The sequence below is a fragment of the Mus caroli genome, chromosome 8 (genome assembly GCF_900094665.2).
Source record: "Mus caroli chromosome 8, CAROLI_EIJ_v1.1, whole genome shotgun sequence".
Taxonomy (NCBI): Eukaryota; Metazoa; Chordata; class Mammalia; order Rodentia; family Muridae; genus Mus; species Mus caroli.
This window is the reverse complement of record NC_034577.1, coordinates 101,627,391-101,643,994: the sequence shown is the minus strand read 5'-3', so window position 1 is coordinate 101,643,994 and position 16,604 is coordinate 101,627,391. Positions and strand designations below refer to the sequence as shown.

Genomic DNA, 16,604 nt, shown 5'->3' with positions numbered 1-16,604 from the left:
GTCTTCCTTGGTGTCATTCCTGTTGATGAAACCGTATCCGTTCCTTACATTGAACCATTTGACTGTTCCCAAAACCTTCGTTGCGATGACCTTCTTGTCCCCGCCGGCGGGCGCTGCCGAAGTGAGGCTGCCTGGGCCGCCACTACCCGCGCCGCTGCCCGTGGAGCCGGGCTTGGTGTCGGCAGCGCTGAGGGCGGCGGCGGGGGCGGCGGGCGGCTGCTGGGTCTCGGCCTCGCTGCTCATGGTTGCGGTGATGGTGACTGGGGCCGGCGGCGACGGCTGCGGCTCCTCCCGGGTGTGATGGTGACTAGGCCGGCGGCGGCGGTGGGGCTCTCAGGGCTCTCTGGGGTCCGCTCTCCGCTCCCGCTACCGATCGAACTCTATATCTGACTTTCTTATTTCTCCTTCTGCTCTAGCAAATTCTGTGAAACTAGATGTTCCTTGATGTAATGATTCTTAAACAATTAAAAAACTGAGGCATGGGGCACAGCACAGCACAGCACAGCACAGCACAAATGGCCCAGGTGTATGCTGTGTGCTCTCATCTTGGAAACACTGCAATAACTGCACAATGGTAGTTCCAAATTAATGCTTGACTTGCAAAGAAAGTATGAAGAAAGTATTAGAAAATGAATTAGAGCCAATATTGGGATCTCGAGAAAGGACAAAAAAACTATTAAAAGTTTGTTTTTTTTTAAATGAAACAAGTTTCATAAAAAGTTATGAAATAAAAAAAGAAACAAAAAAGAAAAAAGTTATGAAATAAGTTGTGTACAACATTTGAGAATGGGCCCTGGATAAACAAGTATAGAATATGTAAGATCTTATATTAGTAAAAACTAAGTCAAAACACTGGGACTCTTAAGAGAGTCATTGTGTGCAATGTGCAGAAGCAGAAAGCTAGCAGAACTGTTGAGTTAAGGGTTAACTTGATTCTTTCTGGCCACTGCCTGGCAGCTTTGCTCATGTCATTTATCATTAGAGCTTCACAAGAAAATGCAAGTAGCTGGTCAGAGCTATGAGCTCTGCACTCTGAAGTATAATAAGTTAAAGTTTAAATAATGATAACTTTGCAATTATTATTATTTTGGCTATAAGCCTGGAAATTGGGAAGCTTGAAACTTTGGGGAACAATTGCGATTCTTAATTCTTTGTGAGATGTGGTTATGCTTTTGAATTTGAATTGGCAATGATTATACAATGTCTTTTTTTTTTTTTAAACCTGCCTTTGGAATATCAATAAAAGACTGGGGCAAGAACAAGGTGAGCGAGCAAGAGAAGAGCGTGTCAAGAGTGAGTGAGGAGAGAATGTGAATAGTGAGTGAGGAGGGAATGTGAGGCATGTATGGAGAGAGTGTGTATGAGTGAAAGGAGAATGCATGTGGTGAGTGAGAGATATGTGTAAAGGGTGTGTGTGAGAGTGAAAGGAGAATGCACAGAGGTGTGTATGAGCATGAGAGTCCAAGAAAGGAAAAGCACACAAGAGAAAAGCAGAGAGCACAAGAGAATGCAGCCTCAGGCTGTGAGCAAATGAGCGAGAGAGAAAGAAAGCAGAGGATGAGAGAGAAGAGAGACAAGCTTTAAGTCTTGAAAAATTACCTGTCAGCTTGTACCCCAAAAGTAGTCTGTGTCTATTTATTATGCACCTTCCAGATATCCCTGCTTCCGTTGAGAACTCCGATCCTGTGTTGAGGCTGGACCCCAACCCTTGTTACCCTCCACTGAGGAGACTGCTTTGTGGTGATGTTACCAACATCACTCTAGGCTTGCATTCCTATTACCGAGATTGTTCCCTCCCCCACCAACCCCACCATCATGTGAACAACACAGTAGAGTCCCTCCACCCAGAACTCTAGAATACAAACAGAAACGACATATAAACACCCCCTTCCCAGGGGTCAGCTCACCTTTAGGGAAGGTGATGTCCAGAGCAATGTCATACGATTCTGCAAAGATCAAGATGTTTTCGATCTGAACGACACCAACAAGATTTTCTGCGTCCAAAACCTGCCGGGGAAAGTTCTTCAGCGAGAGCTCAGACCCACAAAGTGTCTGGAGTCTGAACCGTATAACATGCGGTGGGGACTGGGCAGCAGAGGTGACAGGGAAATGTTTCTGAGAACTTTGCTGTCACATTTTTCTAGTCTTACATTTTAAGTCGTCTTGCTCTGTTTGTTTTATAAATTGGAGCGACCCTATTCTGTGTGAGTCAAGGTGAAGAAAAGGGGCTGTTTTTTTTTGGGAGGGGGGGTTGTATTTGTTTTTAAGTAAAATACATGCTTGGTGTTTCTATTTTGGAAATTCACAGTCTTTTAGATGTGTAATCATTATGATCTTCAGGCCTGGTCTCTAGTAGTTCACTGAGCCTACTGCTATCACTGTTGGAGATCCTTCCTCACTGCCCCAAGCAGTCACTGAGCTGGTGCCAGCTGGCAGACCAGTCTAATTCTATCTAGTTGACTGTTGACCTTGGACACAAACCAGGAGCTGATTAAAGGGTCCATTAGTCATGACAAGAGCTTCTCAGGCAATCCAACACTCTGGCATCTAGGTGGAGACCTCTGCCATCTTGTTGAAGACTACAGTTGAAAAACAAAGTCACCTGTTTGCATTCCATGTGCTTTGGGATGCCAGGGGGGAAATTCATAGCTGTCACTAAACTTAAGATTAAAAAAAAAAAGTGTATGCTGGTGGGTATGTGCATGTGAGTGCAGATGCTCACAGAGGCCACAAGAGGGTGCTGCGTCCTTGGAGCTGGAGTTACAGGCTATTATGAGTCACCCAACATCGGTGCTATGAACCACAGTAAGAGTGGCAAGTGTTCCTAACCACCAAGTATCTCTTCAGCCCCCAAATCAAGTATTAATTCAGAATTTCTATCTCTTCTTTCAACAGGTATTTGCCAGTATGGTTGGATTTGTGGCTGGAGAACTCATGAGTATAGAGGACTTCCTGTGTCCCTCTGAAATAGTATAGGAGAAGACAGAGAAAAACCTTCGGAAGAAGGCAAAGGTTGGAGGACACAAGCCAAGGCACACACTCATAGGCCCCAGAAACTAGAAGCGACAAGGAAAGATTCTTTCCTGGGGCCTTCAGAGGTAGTGTGGTCCTGTTTATCTCCATTTTAGCTTTCTAGTCTTCAGAATTATGAGATACGAAAGGTCTGTTGTTTTGAGTCACCCAGTCTGACGTGATTTTGTCATAGTGGCCTAAGAACTAGTACAGATGGTGACTGGGTCAGGAGAGGTCCTGCTTGACAGAGTTCCCGCACCAAAGTTAGCAAATGGAACTATGGGGAGAAAGCAGCGGGGCTCTCAGGAAAATGCTGAGTGGTTACTGTCTTCGTAAGAGATCAGCTTAGAGTCATACTGCTTTTATTGAGCTTGTGTTTTGTGCAGAGTAAGATATCATGGGCTGGAGATAGGAAACAGATCAGATGAGGGATTTAATATCCCCCCCCCGTGTGTGTGTATGTGTGTATGCGTGTGTCATGCACGCATATTTTGATAATCAAGTCTACAGGGATGGTACATCTCACCTCAATCCGAATGGCCTTCTTGATGTTGACAGGTTTGGAGGGCTGGAAGTGCACTTGCAGCCCAAACTCTCCCTTGGGCAGCATGGTGCCCTGCATCATGGACACAGTAAAGTCCTCCCCTAGGTGTTCCAGGCTGGAGATCCGCCAGGCCACAGGAAGAGGAGTGACATTGCGGAGAATTACTATCTTGGTTTCTTTCCTGCAGAGACCAAAAGAAATTTGATCAAGCTCAAAGAATTAAAAATTTTTCCCCCATGAACAAGCTATGTCAAATGACCTCAAATTAACACCATCTACAACTTAGAGAAGAGTTGTAAGAAACCTCTTTATCCACTTGACTTTGCCTTCCTTGTGGCCATATAATCTCTCTTCCTCATCATTTTCCAGAGCCATTCAAAATGAAACTGTAGATCATTGCCCACCGCTTAACTTTTAAATCACTTGGTACACACTTTCTAAAAATGAGAACACCCAGTACACGAGGGTTTTCATTGTCATAAAGACTATTATTTGGTCTGCAGTCCACGTTTAACCTCTGCCTCTGTTCTGTTGCTACCTGAGCTCTCTTTATTTTTTTCCAGGTCAAGGAATCAACCCACAGTCATGTACTGCATGTAATTGTCATGCCTCTTTGGGAAACGGCTTCTACTCTTCTTTAGGTTTCTTGGCTTTGATGTTTTGAAGAGACAGTTGATCTATTGGCTCTTTCTTAAGTTGGACGGTCTGATGCTTTTTCATGCTTAACTATTTTGGAGGGAAATGAGTTGCAACCTGTGTCCTTTTCACTGTGCTGGGTCAGGAGATCTCTTTAGTGCTATGTGTTCTGGTTTTGGTGCTGCTACGATGTTTGATGACTTAGTTAAGGTGAGGCTCACCTGATCTCTCCATCACATATGTGCTTTTTTTTTTTCCTTTTTAGTTAATACTTTCCGGGGAGATGCTTTGAGTATATACCCTGTTTATTTTATTTTATCCATATAGGGCCTTATATTTTCCCAGACTGTTCCCAAATTCACTATTTAGTTGGGGATGACCTTGGACTCCAGATTCTTCTGTCTCTACTTGTCAATTACCAGGACTACAGGCTGTATCACCACACCTGGATCAATGCCCTATTCTTAACCAGTCAGACACTAGTTTTAGCATCCACTAATCAATTCCTAACACCATAAATCTTCCCATGTTTAGTTGGTATTCAGTTATCAAAACAGAATTTCCTTCTTTCATGTGTTTATTCATATACTTATGCCAGTGGAGTTATATTTCTCATTAAATACATCAGTGGTTCTCAGCCTGGAAAACATGACCCCTCTTGGGGTAGAAAGACCCTTCCACACAGGTCATCTAAGAGCTATTGGGAAACACAGATATTTATGTTATGATTCATAACAGTAGCACAGTTACAGTTATGAAGTAGTGACAAAAATAATTTTACGGTTGGTGTCACCACAACATGAGGAATTATATGAAAGGGCCACAGCATCAGGAAGGTTGAGAACCACTGTTATAGATCATTACATTATAATTTTTTTGCATAATTTTATTTTGACTTTCAAACTGTCTCAGATTTAGCTAGTGGGAGGTTGGGTCTTATGAATTGGTTCCTATGTCCTTTTATGTGCATATAGTTCTTTAAGTTCTTTATGGTACAACATCAACAACAAAAATTTCCAGCTTATCTGGAGTGTTTTTCCTCTACTTGCTTCAGGCCCAGAGAAATCCTTTCATCAAGGATCCTTGCCATTTATTGGAAAATGATGTTTAAATACCACGATCTGGAATGGAGTCCTCAGTGCTTCTGGTGTACCACTGTTTCCAAGCCCACGTAGATGGCAGAGCTTGGAAACACACACAAATCTCTATGCTTATCTGTATACTAAAACCCAGGAGTTTATACTGATTCTGCTAATTCCCTAACTCCAATTTAATAACAAGATACACTTAAAAAGGGGTGTGTGTGTGTGTGTGTGTGTGTGTGTGTGTGTGTGTATAGGTGCTTCTATGCAATAGCACCCATGTGGTGGTCATAGGACAACTTGTGAGAGTCTGTTCTCTCTTTCTACCATGTGGGACCTTGGGTTCAAACTCAGATTGTTAGGTTTGGTGATAAATGCCTTCATGTGTTGAGCCATCTTGCAGGCCCACCAGATGACATGTAAATCTCTTTTTCTCCAACAATGAGAAATCTGTCTACAATTTAATTATGCCATGGTTAGAAAATATACTCTAGGCAACGTCATTGGGTTGAAATTTAATGAGCCTTGTTTTATGACTTAGCGCTGTATGTTTTTATATGTGCTTGAAATAAATCTGCATTTTATAGTTGATAGACACCCAAACAACTCTAAAGAGGATATGGGAAGGAAGAATTAATTTGAAGAGAAGGATAAACACACTTAACACATCACATGGAGTAAATGAACAACACTAGACCTGCCAATCAAAGGCAATCTTGAGGAAACAACAAAGTTAAAAAAAAATCCAAGAATGAATACATATAGTTCAACAATAACTCTTAATATTAGTGGTTCAATTTCCTAATAAAGAGACAGAGACTAGCAGATTCGATTAGAAAACAGTATCCATCTCTTTGTTGTTTCCAAGAGACACACCTCATAATAAAAAGAGGCAGTACCTGAGAATTAAAGAATAGAAAAAGGTATTTCAAGGAAATGAAACAGAAACATGCAGGCATAGATATTCTAATATCTGACAAAACAGACTTCAAATCAAAGAAAAGGAAGATAAATTCATACTAATTAAAGGTAAAATCCACAAGGAGGGTATTATAATTCTGAATGTAATATCCATCAAAGACAAGCACACCCAACTTCACAAAAGATTTAAAGCTACAGATTACTTGAGCAACATAAAAAGACTCCCTGTGTTTGTCTTCTTATCTTTTTTTGTCTTACTGATTTTCTTATTCTTTGTTTCAATTTTTGTTTTTTTTTCTTTACTGTTTTTTTCTTTCTTTTAAAGAGAGGCAGAGGGAGAAAAAAACCAGAGAGGATGAAGGTGGGTGGGTAGAAAGGTGGGGATGGTCTGGGAGGAGTTGGAGGAGGGAAAAGAATATGATCAAAATATTTTGTATGAATTTAAAAAATATAAATATACAGATTAACTCTAACATGGTGACTATGGTTCACTTCAATACCCACTTTCACTGATAGGTTGTCTGAACTAAAAATAACAGAAACATCAGGGCTAGATGACATCATAAATCAAAAGGACCTATTGGACATCTACAGGACAAACAGTCCACCAAATCACTTAAAGTTGCACATCTTCTCAGGAGCCTGTGGAGCTGCCTCCAAAATTGACCATATATTAGGATGCAAAGCAAGTCTCAATGAACCAAGGAAAGCCGAAATAACACTCTGCATTGTAACTGAGCATAATGAAATGAAGCTGTGGAAACTACAGAAAGTACACAAACTCCTGGAAACTAAACCACACACCACCGAATGACAACTGGGTCAAGAAAGAAATCAACAAGAAAATTATTATTTCCTGGAATGGACTGAAAACAAAACCGTATCAATTAAGGTGGTCTCAAGAGAAAAGTTTATAGCACTGTCTATCTAAAAAGTCAAGAAGTCTTAAATTAATGGTGAATAACAACCAAAACAATAGCAGGGAAGAGAAGATAAAATCAGAAACAGGCTCTTCTCTCATTTCTATTTCTTGGCCCACAACTCCTGTGGAGGCCTACTGCTTTGCTAGGAACCACACTGTACCTAGAACCCCAGGTGGGATCCTGCCCACAGCTCACCAATGCTCTTAGAGCCTGCCTATCCCCCTGCGGTCCTCCTTCATGTCCTATTCTACAATTCCAGCAGAAGCCCACACTGGAACCTGAGGTGAGACCTTGCCTACAGCCCACCAATACTCCTCAGAGCCTGTCCAATTTCCCCAACAGCACCACCGCCCCTTGGCTTCATACTCTGGTCCACAACTCCAGCAGAAGCCCCATTGCTCTACTGAAGGATATGCTGGTACCCAGAACCCCAGAGACCATGCCAGCTCCTAGAACCCCAGAGTCCCAGAGGCAACACTGGCACCCAAAGCCCCAAAGTTCATGCAGGCCACTAAAACCCTTGCAGAGATACCCTACTAAACCTGAGAACTCACTGGTCACTAGAACCACAAGACCACTCTGGCTGGAAGACCAGAGAGGAAATGGGAACTGAGGGGGAAAAACCCATCCACACAACAAAAATAAACTCAGAAATTGGCACTTAAATCAGTAATTACCCCAAACCCAGATTCTTAGAGGCCAGTGTAAGAACATAATCCATGTAGTACCACCAGAGCCCAGCTATCCTAGTACAGCAAGCCCTGAATATTTCAACATAGATAAAGCATAAGAAAATGACCTTAAAGCCAATTCTATGAAGATGAGAGACCCTTAAAGAGGAAATGATTAAATCACTTAAAGAAATCCAGGAATATATAAATAATGGGAAGAAACAAATTAACCCCTTAAAGAAAGCCAGGAGAGTCAAGAAAAAACAAACACACCAGTGAAGGAAATGAATAAAACTGTTCAAGATCTGAAAATGGAAATACAAGCAATAAGAAAAATACAAACTGAGGGACTTCTTGAGATGGAAAACCTAGGTAAGTGAACAGGTACTATAGACGCAAGCATCACCAACAGAATATAAAGACAGGAGAGAGAATCTCAGGCATTGAAGATATGATAGAAAAAAATTAATGCATCAGTTCAAGGAAATGTTGAATCTAAAAAATTCCTGATAAAAAAAATCCAGGAAATCTGGAATACTACGAATAGACCAAATCTAAGAATAATAGGAACAGAAGAAGACCCAGAAAATATTTAACAAGATCACAGAAGAAAAATTTCCTAGCCTTAAGCAGGACATGCCTATAAAAGTATGAGAAGCTTATGGAACACCAAAAATATCAGACCAGAAAAGGAAGTCCTCCAGCCTAAACGAAAAGACGTTAAACATACAGAACAAAGAAAGCATATTAAAAGCTGCAAGGAAAAAAAGAAACAAGTAACATATAAAGGCAGACTACTACAACAACATCTGACTTCTCAATGGAGACTCTAAAAACCAGAAGATCCTGGACAGATGTGCTACAGACTTTAAGAGACCACAGATGCCAGCCCTTACTACTATACCCAGCAAAATGTTCCATCACCATAGATGGAGAAAACAAGATATTCCACGACAAAGTCAAATTCAAATAGTATCTATTCACAAATCCAGTCCTACAGAAGGTACAAGAAGGAAAACCCCACCCCAAGGAGGCTAACTGTACCCATAAAAATACAGGAAAATAATTATTTCATACCAACAAAAATAAATCAAGTGAAGCTTGAGCACACACACCATCAAAATAACAGGAATTAACAATCATGGGTCATTAATATCTCTTGTATCAATGGCCTCAGTTACCCAATGAAAAGACACAGGCTAAGAGAGTGGATGCAAAACCAGAATCCATTATTCTGCTGCACACAAGAAACACACCTCAACATCAAACATGGATATTACCTCAGAGATAAGGGTTGGAAAATAAATTTTTTTTCAAGCAAATGGACCCAAGAAGCAAGCTAGTATACTCATTCTAATATCTAGAAAAATAGACCAAACTTCATCAAAAGAGCTGAGGAAAGATGTTTTATACTCATCAAAGGAAAAAGTCACCAGGACAACATCTCAATGATGAACATCTATGCCCCAAATACAAGGGCATTCACATTTGTAAAAAACGTTACTAAAGTTTAAATCACAATTAAACCCCACACATTAATAGTGGGAGACTTTAGTACCCTACTCCCACTAATGAACAGGTCATCCAGACAAAAGCTAAACAGAAATAATAGAGCTAACAGACATTATGACTCGAACGGACCCAACAGATATCTATACAACATTTTATCCAAACACAAAAGAGAATATTTGCCTTCTTCTTAGCACCTTATACAACTTTCTTCAAAATTGACCACATATTTTGCCATTTAGCAAGTCTCAACAGATACAAGAAAATTAAAATAACCCACTACATCCTATCAGACCACTATGGATTAGAGCTGGATTTCAGCAACAACAGAAACAACAGAAAGCCTACACACTCATGGAAACTGAACAGCTCTCTACTGAGAGAAGTCAGGGCAGGAAGTCAAGGTGGGGACCGGGAGGGAAGCAGCAGAGACTATGGAGGGATGCTGCATACTCATTGATCCTCGTGGCTTGCTCTGGCTTTATTATTATTATTTTTTTTTCTTACAGATCCCAGGATCACTTGCCCACAGTGAGTTGTATCCTCCTCACATCAACCATCAATCAGGTAAATGTCCCACAGACTTGTGTATAGATCAGTGAGATATATGCATTTTCTCCATTGAGATGTCCTCCCAAATGACCTAGCTTGCATCAAAATGACAAAAGGCTAAGCAGAACACGAGTAAGGCTCGATGCTCCCGACTTGTGAGCAGTCTGATTTGGTGATCCGGCCTTGAGCGATGGTGCTGCTGCCATTCCTGAATTACACGTAATAAAGGAATTATGAAGAAAAATGACATCAGATAGAAATCCAGAGCCACAGAAAAAAAGAACATGAAAAATTCAACCAAATGGATCTAACAGATATCTATAGAACATTTCATCCTAAAGCAAAGGAATATACCTTCTTCTCAGCACCTCATGCTACCTTCTCCAAAACTGACCATATATGACATATGGTCACAAAACAGGCCTCAACAGATACAAAAAGATGGAAATAATCCCATGCACTCTATCAGACCACCACAGACTAAGACTGGTCCTAAATACCAACAAAAACAATGGAAGCTGAACAACTCTCTACTTAGTGATAACTTGGTTAAGGAAGAAATAAAGAAAGAAATTAAAGGCTTTTTAGAATTTAATAAAAATGAAGACACATCATACCAAAACTTATGGGACACAATGAAAGCAGTGGTAAGAGGAAAACTCAGAGCTCTAAGTGCCTCCAACAAGAAACTGGAGAGTTTACACTAGCAGCTCAACAGCACACCTGAAAGCTCTAGAACAGAAAGAAGCAAATACACCCAAGAGGAATAGAGGCAGGAAATAATCAAACTCAGGGCTGAAGTCAACCAAATAGAAACAAAAAGAACTATACAAAGAATCAACAAAACCAGGAGCTGGTTCTTCGAGAAAATCAACAAGATAGATAAACCCTTAGCCAGACTAACCAGAGAGCACAGAGACAGTATCCAAATTTAAAAATCAGAAATGAAAAGGGAGACATAACAATGAAATATGTCTTAAAATAATTATTCTGTCTGTTGAATATTAAGTTGAAAATGTTAAAATCATGTTCAAGAGAAAAATTCAGATATATTTATAGAAAGCCTTTGATTTTTCTTTTCTTGATTTAATGAAAAAACAAACTATGGGCTGGGAGAGGCATGGCAGCTCAGTGACAGAGTTACTTGCCTAGCATGCACAAGGCTCTGAGTTGAGTTCCGTTCCCAGTGATGTACACACAAATAGACAGTCAGACAGACAACAGTGAGCCCAGAAAATCTAAAGTAACTCAAGACCAGCTGATAACCTCAGACCTAAATGCTCTCAAAACTCCCCTCCTGTCCCTGACTTATCTGGAACTCTTACCTATGAAGCAAGAGCCGGTCAAAATGTAACTGCCTGGGCTCCACTTCAATTTCTGGGCGAATTCCTTGGCAGCTTAACTTAAAGATGGCTGGCTCTGGGTTCTCTTTGATGCAGCAGACAATGCTGTCTTCAAAGATACCGACTGCAGTAGGGTAGGCCCATACGTTTAGTGCCTGGTGAGAGAGTTATAAAGGATGGTCCATTTACATCGGGGATGTCAGGGCTTGACTCTCCTTGCCCCTGATTGAATTCCCCCCCACCCCGCCTTTGATTGTACCTGCTTTTCATTGGGTTTCAGAGTCATGTTGACCGGCTCTAGAAAGTAGGTGCTTGCTTTTATGTCATGCTGGAAACAGAAGTACGCCTCTACCACCATTGGAGAATCGTTCAGGATCGTCAGAGTCTCCATGTTGCCAGGGAACAAGGATGACTTATACCTGGAGATGAACGGGAATGGGCATGTGATTATAAGGAGAGAGAGAGAGAGAGAGAGAGAGAGAGAGGAGAGAGAGAGAGAGCGTTCAGGGGTAACAGGATCCTTTGAGGTGCAGTGTAATTTGAAAGGGCAATGTGACTGTGCTAAGGTGGTGGCAGGTTGACTGAGACCATGACATCTGTGGTTGTTTCACTTGCTTCTGAGACTACTGTACTGTGATGGGACTCTCCAGGCCTTGGTCTTCCTAGCTGTAAGATGGGGTGACAGTATCCCTTAGGATTGATTGGTATTAAGTGATATTGTGCACTCAAAGCTCATAGAACAAGTGGAAATATCAGATGTCCAACGAATGGTAGTTAGTTCTAGTTCTTTGAAAGAACTCCCGGGAATTCTTTAGGATAGTGATCACCTATCCTTGAGAGATTATCATTTGGGTCACCTGATACTTGACATCTGTCTTAGATCTCATTCACTTCCGCAACACTTTCATAGACTGTTACTGTTCTGACATGAATTTATCTGGCCTTGTTCATATGACAAGGTTGCTTCTGCTCCCTAATGTCCTTGGGATGGATCTGTAGAGGTAGGCCTCAGGGCTATTGGGAGACATTCTGTTTAAGGCAACGAACAGAAAAGGAACCACTGAAGAAGGCTGAAGGAATTAAGAGATGTACATCGTCAGAGATCACACCCCAGGCCAGGAAAGCTGAGACAGTCTGAGAAGAGCTTTGAGCAGTCTGTGATGGAGGATGAAGGAGAGAGAAAGACAGATTCAATTCAGAGTATCAGAGTCAGGCAATCCTGTGAGTAACTGGGAAAGGGGGAGGTGACCTCAGCATCTTACTCATCACCGTTGCAATTTGGCATGATGCTAAAGAGTTCTTGTTTGTTACCCAGTTGGTCCTTCCAACCTGTGAGGCAGACACTGTTGTCTTCCCATTATTTTTGTGGACAAGGTTCAAGGTTTAGAGTGAGTGAGTTAGTTTGCACTGGGTCTTTGGACCATGGTAATCACTGTTGTTAATCCCAGTGCTAATTTGGGCAGAATTTCCAGCACTCTCCCAGAAGGGCTCCTGCCCCCATTTCCCCATGAAATCCATGTTGTTGAACCCAGTAGATGTTTGTGCTTCCATCTTCCTGTAGCATTTGACAGAGTTGATCGTCCATTCTTCTCATGGGATTCTATGGCCCTCTTTCTGTGTCTACTGTGGACTCCTCTTGGGTAAGGAGAAGCTCTTGGTAGAACAGTCTCTTGTTTCACCTTCTCTTCTTGTGTCACACTGTCTGTATTGAAGATTCTTCTCATCTTGACAGAGCTCTCCTGTGAGAACCCAAACCATATATTCTGGTCTCTGATTTATGTGGTTCCTAGAGATATCTTCTAAACAACTTGGACTTGCTACATCCCAAAGTGAAGTCTTGATTTCATCTTTCCAAATCCTTGTCTTCTTCTAGGCTTTCCCACTAGGGAAAGTGGAACCCAAGTTGTCTGTGTGTCGGAGCAGAGACTTGGCACACATGAACTGAATTCTCCTGGTTCGGAGTTTGGCGCAGTGTCAATAGAAGCCACAAGTATATAAGAACTCTATTTGCAGTATTCATGAGTTCAACCCCAAAGTTTGCAGTTGACTTTGAAATAATGACATACTTACTTGTCTCTTGACTTTCCACAAAGCAGTGGCCCAAAGTAAAACTTCTCCATGCTCACAACATACTTCTTAACAACAACTTCTTTTAACTTCATGTCTTTCTTCCTCTGAGAAAACACAACTCTGAAATGGGGGAGAAAGGATACACAAATGGAGGTTCAGTGTCCTACAAACCCAGCATTCCCTGCTCAGTGAAGGCTCCCATGTCTGAAGACAGCTAATGTGGGAATCTCCATGGAAGCTTTATCCCCTGCTTTCTAAGAGAAGATGGAATGTCTTGAAAAAGGCTTCCAGGGCCGAGCTCGATAGTCTTCCCCAGAACACCGCAATAGAAAAAAGCCAGATGAATCTCTAGAAAAAAAACTATTAAATAGTTTCAGTGCATAATAGTCAGCTTCTCAGTTCCTTAGGAAAACAGGGCTCCTGGGCGAGAATTCCACAAAGGACAAGCTAAGAAAGCCCCTCCCTCCAGCAGGGAGTCACCTTTTCTAGTTTGCTCCCCTGAGGTGCGTTTATGTGAGACCTAAACTGCACAGGGAAGTTCAGTGGCTAAGAGAAAATCAAGGAGGTTCGTGTCACGGGAAGACACATCCTAGAGTAAAAGTGCTTTCAATCTGCTCAATCGTTAACTATGCAGACTCGCTTGCCACAAGAAGACCTTTCCTCTCTATCTTTTAACTTCATGTTTATTCTGTTTTAGTCTGGGGATCCCGGTGGTGTCATGCCAAATGTGTTGCCCTTATTTCAACCATGCACATGCACACGCACACTTGGAGGAATCACCTTTGCCCGCTGAGCATTCTCTTTGGTCCCCATCTTGTTCAAAGTGCTTTGGGGTGTGTGTGGAGTGACTCAAAAACACACTTTCCAACCTTTTCTTTCAAAAAATAAAATACACTTACTTGGGGTCTCTGCAGATGTATGGGTAGGTGCAGACTCCGCGGCAGTAGAGCTGGTATTGGCGGCGGGTCCCAAGGAGCTCGAAATTAAACGTCTGGTCATAGTTGCCAACATCTAGAGAGGAGAAGTGCACTCTCAAGGTTACCTCTCCGTTTGGAGGCACAATCCACCGGAAGTGATTCAGCCTGAAAGGACCGTACAGACTTTTAAAGTAAGTGTGTGAAGAGGACAGGAGAACTGCTTGGGACAGGTACTGCGCAGCTGCGGTTAGGTATGGCAGGCTATAAGCCCCCCTCCCTCACTATAGCCCTGCACTTCTCTGGTGTACTTGACAGCTGTGCTCCCAACTTGGGGCTTCATCCTCCTTCTCCCTTGTTCCTGCAAGGCCTACCTGATGAACTTCTCCTGGGAGTGTTCTCCATCAAAGCTGTTCTGGTCTATGTCAGACATCGGAACAATGCTCCCCGATGTCCCCCCAGGGAGGCCTTTCCTGCTGGAGTAAGTGCGACGTTGTTTTTCCTTCTGAGTTTCCCGCACTTGCACTTGTTCTGCTTTGTCTTTCAATTTCTGTTTGCTTCCCTTAGGTGGAGAGGGTTGTTCCTCTTGAGCCTGAATTCAAAACGGGCACAAAGGCTTAAATACTTCAGGCACACAGTAAAGACAGAGGTGCTTATAGCATGTCTGCAGTCTGGTTGGTGAGCAATGGTCGTAGGAAAGGGTAGGGCCAGCAGTTTCCTGAGTGAGTGACAAGATCAGTGATTCTATGGGTACTCTGTTCCCTCAAGGCGGAAGCAGAAACTCGACAGCAATTGTGGGGAGAGAGAGAGCATATGGGATGAGTTTCAGCTCCTGGCAGGTTCCCATCATAGACAGCTGGGCATTCAACTTCCTTGGCATTGCCTGGGCCAGGTTTTCCGGCCACCTGCCACATGATGGCTAACATTTTACTGGTATAGTCCACTCCCCATCATTTCCTTTCGCCTTCTCTTTGTTCTAAGGACTCAAAAGGCACTCAAAAGAATCTCTTACTATTTTGGGAAGGAGCACAAATACACACACACACACACACACACACACACCAAGGTTATAAGCTAGTTTGGGTTGAAAAAATAAATTAAAAAGACACTGGGAGCTGGGTGTGGTGGCGCACGCCTTTAATCCCAGCACTCGGGAGGCAGAGGCAGGCGGATTTCTGAGTTCGAGGCCAGCCTGGTCTACAAAGTGAGTTCCAGGACAGCCAGGGCTATACAGAGAAACCCTGTCTCAAAAAAAAAAAAAAAAAAAAAAAAAAAANGCACTGGGAAGACTTCTCATGCTCGTAGACTGTCAGAATTAATATTGTGACAATAGGCCACACTACCAAGAGCTATCTTTGGATTTAATGCAACCCCTCTCAAAACTCTGAGGACAACAGTCACGTGATAGAAGGACAATCCTAAGTTTATATGGAAGCACAAAGATCCTGGATTGCCAAAGCATTCATGAGGAAAAAGAGCAACGCTGCTGGTCAGTTAAACTAGAGAGCATGGTAACCAACCCATGTGACTCCAGTCACCTAACTTTGTTAAATATATAATGTAAGTTAAAACATCTATTGAGGGCTGGAGAGATGGCTCAATGGTTAAGAGGACGGACTGCTCTTCCAGAGGTCCTGAGTTTAATTCCCAGCCACCACATGGTGGCTCACAGCCATCTGTAATGGGATCCGATGCCCTCTTCTGGCATGTCTGAAGACAGCTACAGTGTACTCATATAAATGAAATAAATAAATCTTTAAAAAAAAAAGACCATCTATTGAGGAGAGACGGTGTCTTTACCAGACAGTGCTAAAAACCCCTGGATGCCCACGTGTAAAGGGATGAGACTACATCCATCTTTTTTATCAAAGCAATTCAAAATGAATTAAGAACCTCAATGCAAGAATTGAAATTCTGAAAGAGGGAAAGGGAAGGACAGACAGAACACTTTAAGATACTGACATAGGCAGGGGTGGAAAGAGACTCTAACAGCTCAGGAAATCATTTCAAGAACTAACAACTGGACCTCCTGAAACCCAGGAGCACTTGTTCAGCACAGGAAGCCATGAGCAGAGTGAAGACAGCTCATGGGACAAGAGGAAACTTTTTTTTTTTTTTGCCAGCTATGTATCTGACAATGGATTACTATCTAGAGTAGATGAAAAACCCAGAAATTAAAACACCTCCCACCAAACTCCAACCAATAAACAAGCAAATGAAATGGAAGTTTACTTCTCAAAAGACCAAGTACAAATGATCAATAGATGCGGTAAAAAACAAAACAAAACAAAATTCTCTTGTACTGGCTAGTTTTGTGTCAACTTGACACAGCTGGAGTTATCACATAGAAAGGAGCTTCAGTTGAGGAAATGCCTCCATGAGATCCAACTGTAAGGCATTTTTTCAATTAGTGATCAAGGGGGAAAG

At 42.1% G+C, this 16,604-nt stretch overlaps 1 protein-coding gene across 1 annotated transcript in view; it reads right to left on the bottom strand.

The window, feature by feature from the left end:
• The window catches only part of Hydin (HYDIN axonemal central pair apparatus protein), a 307,836-nt gene that overhangs the window by 56,693 nt on the left and 234,539 nt on the right, over positions 1-16,604 (bottom strand). Inside the window, exons 47-53 of the mRNA XM_021171126.1 lie at positions 14,552-14,769; positions 14,163-14,345; positions 13,264-13,383; positions 11,453-11,612; positions 11,176-11,348; positions 3,539-3,737; positions 1,908-2,007 (exon numbers count right to left, since the gene is read on the bottom strand). Coding sequence (XP_021026785.1) covers positions 1,908-2,007; positions 3,539-3,737; positions 11,176-11,348; positions 11,453-11,612; positions 13,264-13,383; positions 14,163-14,345; positions 14,552-14,769 — 1,153 coding nt within the window. The remainder of the gene's footprint in view (positions 1-1,907; positions 2,008-3,538; positions 3,738-11,175; positions 11,349-11,452; positions 11,613-13,263; positions 13,384-14,162; positions 14,346-14,551; positions 14,770-16,604) is intronic.